The sequence below is a fragment of the Centruroides vittatus genome, unplaced genomic scaffold (assembly GCF_030686945.1).
Source record: "Centruroides vittatus isolate TY-2023 unplaced genomic scaffold, ASM3068694v2 contig_301, whole genome shotgun sequence".
Taxonomy (NCBI): domain Eukaryota; kingdom Metazoa; phylum Arthropoda; class Arachnida; order Scorpiones; family Buthidae; genus Centruroides; species Centruroides vittatus.
This window is the reverse complement of record NW_027121927.1, coordinates 3644967-3661245: the sequence shown is the minus strand read 5'-3', so window position 1 is coordinate 3661245 and position 16279 is coordinate 3644967. Positions and strand designations below refer to the sequence as shown.

At 30.8% G+C, this 16279-nt stretch overlaps 2 protein-coding genes across 3 annotated transcripts in view; one reads left to right on the top strand and one right to left on the bottom strand.

The window, feature by feature from the left end:
* The first annotated feature begins 6850 nt into the window (after positions 1 to 6850).
* Positions 6851 to 10352, top strand: LOC136972757 (uncharacterized). The gene is made up of 2 exons (XM_067267383.1): positions 6851 to 6945; positions 7024 to 10352. The coding sequence occupies exon 2, from the start codon at positions 7047 to 7049 to the stop codon at positions 9150 to 9152; it is 2106 nt and encodes a 701-aa protein (XP_067123484.1). The 5' UTR covers positions 6851 to 6945; positions 7024 to 7046; the 3' UTR covers positions 9153 to 10352.
* A 1458-nt stretch (positions 10353 to 11810) lies between these two features.
* Positions 11811 to 16279, bottom strand: part of LOC136972755 (tyrosine-protein phosphatase 10D-like) — a 28425-nt gene continuing 23956 nt past the window's right edge. For both annotated transcript variants that reach the window (XM_067267381.1, XM_067267382.1), the window contains exons 24-26: positions 12703 to 12838; positions 12524 to 12629; positions 11811 to 12460 (exon numbers count right to left, since the gene is read on the bottom strand). In XM_067267381.1, the coding sequence (XP_067123482.1) occupies positions 12429 to 12460; positions 12524 to 12629; positions 12703 to 12838 (274 nt within the window). In that variant the 3' untranslated portion in view covers positions 11811 to 12428. The remainder of the gene's footprint in view (positions 12461 to 12523; positions 12630 to 12702; positions 12839 to 16279) is intronic.

The window sequence follows — 16279 nt, the reverse complement described above, 5'->3', positions numbered from 1 at the left end:
TATACACCTAGCTAATCTAATTACTCTAATTAATTTGACTTAGAGTCAGACTAACCAGACTTAAAATCACTCAGTCTTCATGTTAGTTACTCTTCTTCGAGCATCAGTAAGATCTCTTTAAATGTACATAAATTGAAAAAAACCTTTATGCAGGGCCGGATTTACATAAGGGCATTTGGGGCCGGTGCCCAGGGCCCCAACAAAATACAGGCCCCACAAAACTATGTTTAAACATAAATATTTTTTTCAATTAACGCGACAGCCTAGTGTGGCCTAATCATGAGGGCCACAGGCAGAGAAAATCAAACCCGGAAAAAAAAACCTATGAAACATATCGGAAAATTCCGGGAAAAAAATTTACCTAGGTATTTTTCAATTAAATTAAAATAATTAGTTTTACACAATAAAATATATTTATTTTTACAATAACTTTATTTTTAAATGAAGTTTACAATTTCCTAGTTGAAATCTAGTTGAAAGTACAGTATTTTGTGTACATTTTCTAAATCATCAAATTTGCCTGCTCTTAAAGGAGGGCCTCGACAGTATTTGTGCCCATGAGCCTCTAATTGTTAAAACCGGCCCTGGTCATTTAACAGGTAACCCAGTGAGAACTGCTTGTCTATTATTTTAGTTCAAAATACAAGAAGTTTTATGTTTAAATGATAGGCAAGCAATTCTGTTAAGAGCACTCGCACTGAACGTTTCGCTTCATGCAGTCTATTTTGCAACTTTTTTAAAATGGTGTCAATCCCGAAAATCTCGGGATCAGGAAAACTTAATCCCGAAAATTTCGGGACTAAAAAGTGGTCGGGATTCCGGGATTCCGGGATCAAATCCTATACTTACTTCCAAACAAAGAGAGCGATTCGGACGTTCTCTGGTCCAAAGTCTGCATTTCTAAAAAAATAATAATAATTGACGTGGAACCCTTTGATTTCTAAGATGATCTTGTGTATAAAAGTAATGATAATGTGGGAATATTTTTCATATCAATCAATTCTTCGAACTTTTTAAAATTTTTATTAATTAATAAAAATTTAGTTTTATGAATAATTATTTTATAAATTGATTATTCATTTAGTTTTATGAATAATCAATTTATAAAATAATTAATTCAGAAATGTTCTAGTTAACTCGTTAAAAAATTAGCTTTAGATAATCCTTTAACGTATTAAATGAGCATTTTCAAATTGACACGGGCTCATTCTGATGACCACACAATAGGATATTCTCGTGTCGCTATAACAAATTCACGTATAACGTAGTCGGATACGAATTTAATCTAAAAGTATAAAGATTTTCAATGGATAATTTATGTGGATAATTCCATTTCTAGGTCATACAATTTTATATTCTTTATGTCATACAAATCTGGTGATTATGGTGGAGGGAGGATCACAACAGTATATTGTTTCGCGAGGAATTCTTGTACTATGGTGTGTGCAATAGTGTTCTGGTTCTGATACAAATGTGCTATTTACTGGTAACATTATACAATCATTGAAGATCTGTTTTGTAGTCTTCTTGATTCATTGGTGCAAAACCAAATTAAACTAAATTTTAACTTTAAAAAATGTAGTAAAACTGTACATAAACATTTAAAAGCATGTCCGAAACAATTTCTATATACAGAAAAAACTGATTGAGAATTCGAATTAGCAGTTGTATAAACGATAAAAATTTAGATAAATTATCTTCGGTTTTTAACTACTTGTAGAAATTGGGGAGACCGAGGCTAGTTGTTACAGTTTTTAGTCATTTCTATGCATTTTGTCAAAACCTACATTTCAGCTTCCACTGAACTCTTGCTTGCCCACCCCTGGTATATACCTACATATCTTTTGATTTGGTTTATAATAAATATATGAACATTCAATAATTTTTTGTCATAGTTATTAATTATTTTAGAAACTGTGTCACCCTGTGACGGGGTATGTTGTCATAGAGTAAGGGGTATATTATCACAGGGTATATGTAGTCTAAGTTCTCACATTTCCTGAGTTTATTTTGGTTATGTTAAATTATGCATAATATGACACTTACTCGTGCCAATTCTATAAAGAAAATAGATTACTAATTTACTATTATTTATTCTGCGAAAGACAAGTAACTCGAATCTTTACATACTGTCTTCAGAGTCACAGTTGTAACAAACATAATATGGATTTACATCTGTACATAGCTCGTGAGACCAAACTATCATCACAAACCAAACAGAAAATCTTTTCTTTTTCTTCTGTTGAGTCAGTCTTAGTGACAAGTTGCCCCATTCGATGTGTGACAATTTACCCCAAATAAACTTTCTTAACAAATCGGTTCATAGTTTTTAATTTCAAAATAGAAAATTCGATTCCTCGTAATATATATAGTACATTAAGGACCCATCTAATAAGAAATACAGTTGTTACTCACCTTTTACTAATTGCAAGTTTTCAAACGGCACAAAACATGATGCATCAAAATTTACGCGACTTGCTGTAAATCTTTTAACAACTAATTAACGGAAAACAATACAACGGATATTATTCGAATTTGGTAATGACATAGGCTCGCCTACATTATTACCAAATGAACCTACTCCTAGATGACGTAACCGTTCAGTTTTGATTATATAGGAGATATTTGCACTGTGACAACATGCCCATTGTAAGTTGTGACAACGAACCCCGGTCTCCCCTACCCCTGTGCTTTAAAAATTCTGCTTCTAAACTAGCTATATATATATGGGAATTTTAACTCAATTATTATATTAAAAATTCTTAAATCAAACTCAAAACCAAAATAATTTTGATTTATATTCGATAATTTAATATTAATCTTATGGTTAATCATGAAAATTATTGTTTATTCAACGATTACTTAACAGTAAATTTTGGTTTTGATTTTGTTATAATTAATTTCTAATTCATAAAGATCAATATGAGAAGATACATAAAAAATGTATTTTTTATGTGAGTATATGTCGAATATGTTTTTAATTTTTTTCAGTTTTGGCTTGTTTCACCTTGTGGGCACTAAAAGGGCTTTTTAATCATACTTATCATGGGTTTAGATTTTTAATTTTGATTGATGGGATAAGGCAACGCAACACGGGAGATCTGCCAAGAGTTAAATTGGGCATCTATGGAAAACTCACCCCTATTTAAATGCGAGATACATGAAGAAAATGCAGCTCTTGGTGAGACGCGAACCCACGACTATCAGTTTTCAGTAGGTTAATGGGGTTAATCCATTTGGTATTAATCGTCTCTTATAGGTTCGGCCAAGCCCGCAATGAAGTGACCGGACCGACAAATCCGGGATGGATCGCCTATGAAAAATTTCTACAATTTTTTCGATTGCTCGGATTCGATCCCATATCCCCAGAGCGGCAGGATGATACCTTAACCGTCTCGGGCGACGGCTAGATGGCCGAACGTTTAAGGCGTCAGCCTATCGCTCTGAAATCCCGAAAACGAATATTGACGGATCGAAAATCACCAAGAGTTTTTCAGATGGTCCACCTCACATATGTCAAGCTTCGACCCTCACCACCCAGCCGCCTTACTGAGAGCCTACCCGAACTTACAATATAGTTGATAAAAAAAAGGCCTCTTAGTGCCCACAAGTGGAAAAAAAAACTGTCTCGGCCATGCGGCCGTCATGTGTTTTTAGATTATAAGATTGCCACTTATCACCTTTGTATTAGACTTTATAAAAAATAGCTTATCAAATTAAAATTATTTTAATATTACAAAATTTTTTATATTCATATGATAATGTCTATAAATTCTCAGAATTATTTATCAGATAATAGGATTTGAAAAAATATAAACTCTATAAATAACTATAATCTATAAATCTATATCTCTATAAATCTAAATCTATAAATAAATACAAACTCTATAAATGTTCGGCTATCTGGCATTCAGATAAGGAGGTTATTATCCATTATTTACTTATCATCTTTCCCATCACTTACCATCGCGACCTCCGCTTCGCATCGTGTTCCAATATTGTACTTTTTGAATATTTTAAAAATTTGAAATGTTTTAAGTTGATTTCATCTTCACTTTCGATTATTATTTATTTATTTATTTACTTGCTATCATAACAAATAAATTGCATCGAGTTGTCTTTTTATAGGCTTATGCCTATGTCAGATATAATGAGTTGTAGTATGAATTATGGTAATTGTATTAAATTCTCCCTCTATTGCAACTTGTTTTTAAAGAGTAGTGAAACCAGAAAGCTTGTAACCTATAAGCCTGAACTTAAGTATAATTATAGACCTCTGGAAGACCAATAAAAGGTATGGTAAAGTGCAACAGCGACCACGTGCGTATAGAGGTACTTTAATTAAGGGGGCATATGGGTTGATTTTCCCGAAATTTTACAGTAATGAAAACATAAGTGTCAATTTTTAATTTGCTATCACTGATAATTTGTCAACCTTTATGCTTTATCTGATATTTTTATGTTGTCTTGCTTTTCCTGAATTTCATCTACTATTTTGTCCAATTTGGGAGGGTAATTTGTCCCCTTACTTTCCCTACTCGTACATTTTTGATTATGTCTTCTATTTTATTTTAATGCAATCACGTCGATATCTATACTTATTAAATTATATGATATTACAAAACATAATCCGGTGAAGGATTTCGAATATCGTGCCCAGAGACATCATCACAGTAGTTTTTCACGTTGTCCTGACTGAAATTGACTTTCGGGACACGAGGCAACACGATTTGCTCAGTAATAAAATCTTTTTTCAAGTGGTTGGAGCTCAAAAGTTTTGTGCAACTCGGAATAATCCATTCCCTACACAGTGGATTAGATTCGGATACCCGAGGCATCTGAGATTGCCCTGAATTACTTCCTCTGGAGTTTTGTGATGGGTCGCGTTTATGCTTAGCCGCATAAACGCGACCCTGCCGCTCTATATTGAGGAGTTTATGACTTTAAATGAGTCATAACATGTTGATTCAGAGCGATAAAAGAGTTCATATATATATATAACTTTTAAATGATATATAAGACATATCCTACATTTTTATCTTATATCCAGTGCTCAGGAAGAATTTTCAAAGTTATTGCGAATGCCCTACATTATAAAAACTTTAAAGCTTTTAAGAAATGAGTATGTACTGTACATAATTTACAATAAATGCATTGATTTATGAAGCAAATTAGCCTTCATAGGTAATCGCTAACCACTATTAACGTTTTTCTCAATAAATAAAACTATAAATAAAACATTTTGAAATGAAACGTCTTCGTTTTCACTCATGGTCATCTGATTACCCTAGGAATAAATTAGTAAAATTATGTAATATTACCTAATTTAAAATGCTTAACGCAGCGATCTTATTAGCAACGATTTCGCTTTAAACTTCCTGCAGCCATTGCAACATTGCTGAATTTAGCGACCCGATAGTATTAGCAGGATCTTTTTACCTAATAGTCTGTCAACTGACGTTTTCAATTCATGCATTCCAAAGGAGAATATTTTGGCCGACAGAAGGGACAAAGACTAGCAGTTCGGTAAACAAAGGTAGTTTTGCTACGAGAGCGTGTTTTAATAGTTTTTATTTAGATTATATTATAGACCAGTGTTTTCCAACCTTCTTCGATTAGCAACACACCATAATTTTTAAAATGAAAGTGTTTAAAATTCTTTTAAATGTTGTCTATTTTATTAAAATTTGAAATAAATTACGATAGATTTTAAAAATTTTGATAATACGGAAGTTAAAGATAGCAAGACAAGATAGCTTCACAATTTTACAAATTTGTCTATATAAATTTATTATTATTATTTTATAAATAAATTCTAATTGGAGGTAAAATTCGGGTGAGTTAACAAGCTTGCTTGCAAGTTGCAAGTTTGCTTGCAAGTTATTCTTGACGCCATCTTTCGGAGCTTGAGAATAAATTGAAAGTAAAAAGGTGTTGACAGACCATAGGATAAAAAGACTCCGGTAATATTACAGAAACGGAAAAACGGAGACAAGACTTCTTTCCGGGAACAGAGGTTCAAAAACTGGGACTGTCCCCGAAAAGCGAGGACGGATGATGAGGAAAAGCATCACGTGATAAAGCAACCTGCTCCAGATCTCGCTACAAGAACAATCACGAGCTTTGTGAGTTTTGGAAACATTCGTCGCTGAAACGCATATGGCAGATTTTACATTTTTCCCTAAATTTTCCCATTCTGCTGATTTCCTCCTAAATTTAGGGGGAAAATCACTAAGTTGGCATCATTGATGACAATCGAGTGAATTTACGTCATGTGAATATTATAAAAATTACTAAGCTGTAGTATGAATTATTATTTTGCTAATATAATAAATAATTTTTAAATAAGCAATAATAATAAACAAATCGATATTAAAAATATAAATAAATTACGTCATTTGTATATCATGTGCTCAGACGGCAGCTTTACCTATTCTTACTCCGCGTTATACAAATACGTTCCGAGTTTAATGTCTAATAAATATTTTTCTGAAAATCGCTTCCTAAATATTATTACGTATTACTACTAAAATAATCAAGATTTTTATTACATATCATTTATAACATGAAAATAAAAGTAGATTAAAATCAAAACTAACGTGTTGACATTAATCTTCCTCTTCTGATGACGCCGTAGTTTTAGAAAGAAGTTCGGCTACTAGGGGTATACAGTATGCGTGTTTGTAATTATTTGTTTTTATTTTTTAATTTTATTTTAATATAATTGGTATTTTTATATTCATTAAACCGATTAAACAAATGTATTTAACTGTTATTAAAATGTGATGATATCATTTATTGTTAAAAGTAACTCCCTCTGGCGTATTTTTTTCTAATTGTAGTAAACACGTGATTGTTTGGTTTTGGTTTTGGTTTCGTATGATTGTCCAGTACTTAAACCTTCAGCTGCTAGTGTAGTATCTCGACAGTGCATTACTTAAATATGTAAGTAAACCTTTATTATAGCACTAATTAGTTATAATTTTATTCATTCTATTAATGAGATAAATGTTAATTTTACAGTGTTATTAAAGGTACTTTAAAACATGGATTTTTACAAGATTTGTTTGATGTTTTGTGTTATTTGTTGTTTCTTTTCTGGGTTTTTAATCAAAAACGCAGATGGAGGTGTTTGTGGTAAAGCAAATCATAATGGATCAGAGGGTGAATTGGACCCTCACAGCGAAAACTTAGCAGGAGAAACATGTAAGTGGCACATATTTCCAAAACATCATGGAATTCAAGAGACATTTTTGGTTTTTAAAGAGTTTGAATTGGATTCTCAAGACAAATGCACTGTTGGCAAGCACAATGGATCAGTTTTATTTGGACCATTCTCTGGCAAGATAGGAACATTCAGTATATTGGCGGGTTATTTATATCTGGATGTTGTTTTGGAAACTGAAAAGCCTCTTTTGGCTCGAAAATTTAAATTGTTTTTTACGGCAGAGAAGTGTGATTATTACGTAGACAAGGAAAAGGGTCGCATTGTTTCACCACTTTATCATGATACACAGCGCAAGTACGAAATAGTTACCTGTACCTGGAGATTTCGGGATTTTAAAGGGGTAAATCTGAGGTATTGGATTAAATTTGATGAATTTCATCTGACTAACAGTACTTTGCATATAAAATATGATAATTACGAAAAAGTTTTAACAGGTACTGATGTGCCTTCTGAATTTTCTATACCTGAACAGACCAGTTTTGAATTGCATTTAAATACTAAGATACAAAACGAGAAATTCTCTTTGGACTATATATTTGGAGAACATATTGTTCCTGAAAAAACAACTCCTGGTGAAGTTGGTCCAACAACTACCCCTGTAATTATAAATGATATCCCATTAATTTGTGGTAAAACTGATTATATTGAAGAGAATGGAACAATAACATTAGGAAATACAATGCATACCACTATAGATTTTGAATGTTTTTGGAACATTAACTGTGAAAATATTCTTAATGCTAAAGAATTACATATCCAAATTATGGAATTTGAATTAGCAAAGGAAGATAATGTGACAGTTTTAGATTCCTCTGGGAAAGTTTTATTTGGATCATATCATGGTAAGAAAGAACCTTTTTCAATACTTACTGGTGTTTTAAAATTAAAATTTCATGTAGAAATAAGTAAAAAACAGAAATTTGTAAGAAAGTTGAAAATTGCCTATAATGCTAAAGATTGTGTTAACCAATTAACAAATGAAAATGGGATTGTGCAATTACCAATTTTTGAATCTGGAAAATCTAAAAGCATAACTTGTTCATGGACATTTAGTTCACCTGATAAGACATTTGTTCGAAAAATTTCGTTTATGAAGCATAAGTTTAATGGAAAATTGTCATTAGAGGGCAACATTCACCCAACAAATACCTACACACAAAATAATCTTCCTTATATTTTGGCAAAAGAAAATGGAGTCATAAAGTTAACTTTTGATACAAATTCAGATAATGAATTCATGTTTGTTTATGAGAAAGTTATATCTGACTGTAGTTCATTTATTGAGCTAACTAAAGAAACTTTGATTTCTTCAGCACTGAAAGATAATGCTTTTGACTATTGGGCCAACTGCTTTTGGATAGTGGAGAGCCCAAGAGATTCTGTCATTACATTGGAAATTCAAAAACTAAATTTAATCAATTTGCAGGATTATGTAATTGTTACTGATGGAAACAGTGAGAAAGCTCCTTTATTGTCTCAAATGAATGCTGGTAATCAAAACGGAATAAGTAAGAAAGAGATAATATCACGAAATAACTCTATAATAATATTTTTTCATACTCAGTCAGTTCATGTTTCAGAATTTGAAGCAAAATTAAGCATTTCTAAATGTCCATTATTTTGTGATAATGGTTATTGCATGCTTGAGAAATGGAAATGTGATGGAATTAATGATTGTCATGATTACACTGATGAAAAGGACTGCAACAAAACAATAATAATACTCCCTTCAGTTGAGCCTCCGATGGAATCCAAAAAAAGTGATAGCAGTAATGGAGTTTCAGACTTAGCCATTGGATTAGCTGTACCAGCTGCTTTTGTTGGTGGAATACTAGTCACAATAGGAATTGCTGCTGGGAAGCAAATGTATAGAAACCGTGTATCCCGGGATTATGGAGCTTTCCCAATATTCAATGATCCATGAAGTTCAAACAACTCTTACCATCCTGGGGCCAGATTCACAAACATCTTGTATCATAAGTTAAGACAAATTTCCTTGTAAGTTACTAGATATGAAAAGCTTTATATTCACAAAGCACATCATAAGTTATAAAATTGTAAAAAGTCTCAAATATTATATCTAATGACTACTACCTTTTCCAGTATACTGGCTTCTGAGAGCTGAGTATTTGGCTCCATTGGTAAATAATAAAATCAATAGTTATCATTATGTTTTAAAATATTTCTTACTCTAAACTACTAAGATGTCATCAAATACTGAAAAAATTGATAAATTTCTCAGTGGACTGTTGTGTAAAAATATCATTCATTATTCTCATTTTTTAACCCCAAAAAATGAATATATATATAAATATGTTGTATTGCAAAGTTACCAATATTTCGATTAATGTAACTACCATTATCAGTTTTGGGCATTTTTGTTTCAAGCCAAGATCAGGTAGTTTTCTTTCATATTTTATACTTTATCACTTAATATGCCATCTACAAAATATTTTAATTTAACAAAACAACCCAATTTTATTTCCTCAGATATTACAAATGTGAGAAAATTTCTGAAAAAATATCACAAAAGCATTTTGATTGGCTTTATTAAAACAGAGGGGGTCACTAATGATGTCATAAGATACATTCTTGTTACTAATTTTTTCTGTTTTATGGAGTATTCCATGATGTGTTTTGTGAATATGAAATGTAAAATATCATTAGTTTCTCTCTGAAATTACAACATGGTTTCTGGTAACTTTGCATCTTATGAGATATTTATGAATCTAGCCCATAATTTTAAAATGTGATAAAAAAATAAACTAATACAAAAGCTTTTTAATGTAAATATAGGGAATATTTTAAGTTTAGCTTGATTTTTAAGACTTGAATGTTTTGACATGTTCAAAAACAGGTGATGTTATGTATTTTATCGTATTTTACGGACTATAAGACGCACCTGAATTTTGGAGGCAATTTTTCGAAGAAAAAGTGCGTCTTACAGTCCATAAAATACAGTAGTTGTTTTGTTAATTTTTTTTCCAGAACTACTGTATTTAAAAGTTTATGATGTAAAGTTTAAAAAAAAGTGTGTATGTGTATCAAATTCCATTTGATACTCTCACTCACCAAATTTGTTTGATTGTAAAAATTTTATTTCAAATAAAACTTTTTTGTTTTACATATTATTTACAATGATATATTTACACCACACAAATTTCGTACTGTAGTATGAGACTAATTGTACAGTACATGTTTAGTTGTTGAGCACATAATTTAAAGAAGAAATTACTATTCAGTTTAAAGAATTTGGTATTGTTTATTAGATGTATTAAATATTTTCATTAATTGATTTTAAGAAAGTTTCAAATTACTGTGAATATTTCATTTTATAAGCATTATCACTATAAAAATGAAATTGTTAAAAGTTACAAGACACACTTTTGGTCATTTAATATATTGTAGTCAAACGTTAATCCTTGTAATGTGCCAATAAATGTTCATGAATGGATCCTTCATAAATATTAGAGAAACCTTTTGTATTTAGGAGTTAGAAGTGGGAACTGTTTTGGACTCTGAACTGCTAATGCACACTATCTTTTTTACTTTTATCAATATGGCTTTTTGTGGAACCGCAAACTCCCATCTCTATTTGCACTTAAATTAAATGAAAATGTTCCACGAGTTTTTAGGAATAATGAAGTTAAATTTTTAAAACATAAATTTAAAATATCCATTTTCTTTATTAGTTCATAATTTGTTTTTATTAGTAACTAGCAGCTATGTATGGTCAAAAACTAAGAAGACAATGTTAAAATGAAAATCATATAATAAGTTTGGATATTTTTACATTTATCACAAAGTAATACTACATTTATCAAGGAGATCAAATCAATGAAAATGTAGGGTGTTCAGGTTTCATGAAAGTTATTTTCCTCAAGGTCCTGAGAATAAGTTTGAAAAATTTGATGCAGATCAATCAAAAAGCTTAGAGAGAAACATTCTATTAAATATGTATAATAAAACCAATGAGGAACAATCTAGTCCAACAGACTAGGCAATTCCAAGGAACCATTCTGTCAAAACTTCCATAAGCAGAACTGGATTTTTCCACCTCTACTATAAATTACTAAATGTACAATTCTGTATTACAAACTACATCATCACTAGGTCACATTACATACAAATTTGTTTGAAAGATGGCATGCTACATATAAGTCATTGCTTGAGATTACTTTGTCTTTGAAAATGTTACTAAACCAAACATGATACAATCAAAAATCTCAATTTAGCATTATGTATTTTGTATTTTCCTCATTTGTGATTACACACTTATATTAATAAATTGATCAAAGATCTAACTCATATTTTCTAAGTTATTTTTTTATTCTGAATTAACAACATATTTTGGAATTAAATGTAATGAAATATTTTGAGATACAGAACATTACCAAAAATTCTTGCTGAAAGAGAATTTGAGTGACTTAGAATTTAAAAGCAATTTTTTCTATAAACAAATGCCAATTATGCATTTATCTCAAACTATTTCACAAATTGTAAAATTATTTATTGATTTATTATTGTAACTTTCAACCTACCATGTTTTTTTGTTACTGAAATTCAAAGAGGTTATTTTTTTCTACCCTGTGAGCACGGACAACCTTTTTTTCTCGGCCCATTGTGATTTCAGCCAGACCCTGACATATCCAAGATAAAAAACTGGTAAAATTTGAGATTCTGACAGTCTTCAGTCTGGGTCCTAAAGAATCAGATTGAAGCATTTAATGCCATGGCCACAGCCATTAGTCAGATCTCCCATCAATGAATATCATGTTCTGAAATTGTTTTAATCTAAAGAATGTTTTGTGAATATCCACATGCTATCATCTGCATCTTTTAACAGTATATGTTAGCAATATAATTTTACTATTTATGATGGATTATCACAATCTTAAAAATTCCAGTTTTAAAAAATGATAATATACAAATTGAATTACATGAGTTGAAAATATTTCAAAGATTAAGTTGATGATACTTTTTCTAATAAATAAATTGCTAAAAAGTTCATAATATGAATATAGTTTTGCTGGCATTAACTTGATTTCAGTTCATGTTCTTCATTAAAAAGAAACTAAAATTTTCTTTATAGTCTACTGAAGACTGTCTTCTGAAATAAATATTTGTCTTCATATTGCTGTCTGAATAATCTCTTGTCAGACAAATTGATTATCTCAAATAAATATTTGCAATATTAAAATTATATTCCAGATTCAGCAATTCCTTCATCATCTGCAATGAAAATTACATATTTAAATGAATTATTAAAAATATCCCAAAATTCTCTTAACTTACCTTCATAACCTTGATTTTCATGAACTTCTCCATGTATGGGATCAATAATATCTTCTTTTCCATCCAAAACACACAATAAACATTGATAAATACATATATATTGTTGCTAAAAAAATAAATTTTAGATTTTAAAAAGTCATTAAAGATCAAACAATTTCTTAAACTGAAATGCATCATACTTCATTTTGAACCATCCAAACTCGCTCCATTCTCATCTCCCGAACGATGCCAAATATGTCAGCAAAGTCATATTTTTGTATCTGTTGAAGAATGTGGTCTAGTGCAATAAAAGTTCCTGATCTTCCCACTCCAGCACTATTAAATAAATTTTTTTATATGTTAAATCTTTAAAAAGAAATTATTTTTTGAATTATATTGTTTACATATGTTAGTATTATCATTGGAATGTCAGTCTGAGGTTTTTCTACTATAATAGAGTACTTAAGTCTTTATGAAAATGTGATTTTTATAATGCTTAATCAACATACAAAAAATGTATTTACTATAAATACATTTATTCATTATAAATGGCTATTTTATAGCATTAAAAATATCAAATTGTAAAGTTAGAGTATGCTAAATGATTGATTAATGGAGCAAGATTCTGGCATATAACATGTCTGACTCAAGTTTTGCTCATTGTTTCTTTGGTAAAGAATGAGCTAAACATATTGGGTTGGACTATATAAAATTCTAGAAATTTTGTCCTATTAATAATATGCAAAATGGTAAATTCATATATTGAGATGAATAGAAATACCTCTGGCTAAATGATTGTGAATTTCTGGGAAATATTGTGAAAACCTTAAGAGGTATATTATAATTAAGTTATTGTGTGAGCTCTCTCTCTCCATTTGAAAGGAAAGGTCAATAATAGGATAATTTTTGTTGTTTCAATTATAATTTGTTATACTAAAGTTTGTTAATGTAAGGATCAGTGGAAACTATGTAGGTGTAATAATTCTGATTTATGTTAATCTTGATTTATACTTTGTTAATTTTCATTAATAAATTGAATTTGTTTTGATATTGAGTATGTCTGGATATATATAATTTTTATAAGGTCTAACTCCATTGTCTTACGTTATACGTTATGAATGTTCCCTCCTTAAACATTGGGCAGATTGAATCAAGAGTTAGGACACATTGACTACCCTAACTGGAGTCAGCAATCCTGATTTTGAATTAAAGAAAACGGGGTCTAACTGGAGCCCCGGAAATTCACATCTTTACCAAAAGTGCTGGGCTTTACTATGGCAACATTGAATGTTCTTTAACGTCATGTTTTAATAATTCATCTGTTGTTGCTGTGCATATGGAATTCTATAAGGGGGATGAATAGATAGGTAGTATGTGGGTATGGATTCAAATCTCATTTCTGACATCAGATGTGACCAGTGGTGATATTCGAAATAGTTAACAAAGGGTTCGCTAGCAGAAAATTTTTCCCTGACAATCACCGACAAACGAAATGAAAGTTTTGGCTAGAAATAAATACAATACCTTTTCTTTCGACATATTTAATAATCAGTGGCGTATTTGGAACATAAGGGGCCCTGGGCGAAGACCAGGTAACAATAATATATTAGTGCTGTCGATTTTTTTCTTTTTTTTTTAGGCAGAGAAATTTTTCACCCCGAATGGCACTGCTGATAATAGACAGATGTCATCGTCTCTCGAAATACAATATCCTTTTTATTTCACTATCCATAGCCCGACACGTGTTCCACAGCCATCTTGTATTATCTTGCGCACGTGAGATTGTGGGATCTTTCTTATGACTGGATCTAGTTTCAAGAACTCTCTTGAATCGATCGCGATTAAACCTCGTTTCGGTCGAGATTGAAACGGTCGAGAGAGATCGCACCAAGACATAGTCCCAACCTTGCTCACAATCTAGATTGAAATGCTCGGTGCGAACGGAGTATAAGGCTCTAGTTTAGTAGTATTACAGAGTATAATACGTATATTTTAATATATTAAAAAAAAAAAAAAAACAAAACCACTGAGAAATGTTCCGTGTGTTTAACAAGGTTCGGAAAACTGAAAATTTTAACAAGGGGTTCAGCCGAACCTGTGCGAACCCGCTGAATATCACCACTGGATGTGACTCCCTTTTATTAGCATTGTCAAACCAAGACTTCCACTCTTCCAACACATGACAGAAGTTGGGTGGTTTAGTGGATGAGTCATAAAATCTCATGCTAAAACTATCAAATTTGAAGGAACTGGTGTTATCACACTTTAATAGAAAGGAAGTTCCTTCTCTAATTTTGTATGTTTTACAAAATTTATCAAACATTTTTAACAAAATTTTGTAAAAAGGCAGATTATTTTCTCCTGATTCTCACACGGCAATAATGTGATCTTGTAAGTTATCTTAAAAAAATATTTATCTTAGCCTCCTCAACAACTTCAATGAGTAATATATGAAATCAAATTCCTTGTTATTTTTTCTTCTTTTACTTGATGTTTCCTTTTGTTCCTATTCATGGGGTGAAAAGAAACAGTAACTTGTTTCACAACTAGAACGATAAAAGAAAATGCTTTTTCTTTGCAAAAATAGGTTATTAGCTTCTTAAGTTTTATATTATGTTCATCACAGAACTTGTATAGAATGAAAAACAAACCTTTCAAAAAACTGCAGAAGTCACTTGGATAATCTGAAAAACTGATTAAATAAATAAAAATGAAAGAGCTTTTAAAAATAGTGAACTCATCAGGAAAACATGTTATTGAAACATGATGAAGAGCTAGTAATGGGAGACAGAGAGAACAACATCCCATATATGAAGTAAAATTCCTTGTGTGTCTGAAAATTTCAACATCTATAGTGTTCTTTAGAAGAACACCACTTTCCACATCTTCAATTCAATAAACTTTGATATATAGTCTGCTGGAGTCCTTTTTCTTTCCATACACTAAAGTTACACTTAAGAAAAGTTCTCACTGAAATAAATCAAGACAAATAAATCTATTCAGAGCTAGGTCAACATGTTGCCAGCCTAGCGAAACAATTTTTGTACTTTGAAAAATAATGTATAAAGAGATAGCATTGAGAAATTTCTGATTTGTTGATTATTTTCCTCGTCAGGCATGTACAAAATTTTTTGAAGTTTTGTTTCTATTCACCCCAAATTACAGTATGTGCTCCAGGTTTTAAACCTATTTTTAAGAATATTGAGGATTGAATTTAAAAAATACATACAAAATTAAAAGCTAATTGTATCAGCTTTTATCATCAAACTTTTACTGTACTTTACATGTTTGATATGGAATTGCTGTACGCTCCCTCTACAGGGAGCAATCTGTTTAATCTGCAATACGTTTTACAAACTACTCTTTTTATCCAGATTCAAAATCCAGCAGAGTTACTGTGTTGTGAATGGAGTTAACGGTAGCATTTGTTTTCTTTACTAAATTCAGCAAGAACACTGACTACTACTACTACTACATTGCATAACTTTGATGATTTTGTTGAGAACTTGTATGCTCAATGAGGCAGCTATTGTTTTGAATAAGCATTTCCATTTGTTACAGAAATTTAATATCAAATGTTTTAACTGTAGTCATTTTTCCACATACAAATTATGAATTTACCATAATGAAAAATATATTAAAATAAGAGTTTTTTTTATATTTGAAGCATGCCATGCCATAATGTTGTAAATGCCAAAAAGCAAACTTTTCAGGAGAGAGAAAAAACTTTCTAGTGAATGAATTCATTTCAATTTTACAATAAAATGGTAAAAACTC

What these genes read in the sequence shown, in the direction of transcription:
- LOC136972757 (XM_067267383.1), top strand. Translation starts at nt 7,047, where the DNA reads ATGGATTTTTACAAGATTTGTTTGATGTTTTGTGTTATTTGTTGTTTC.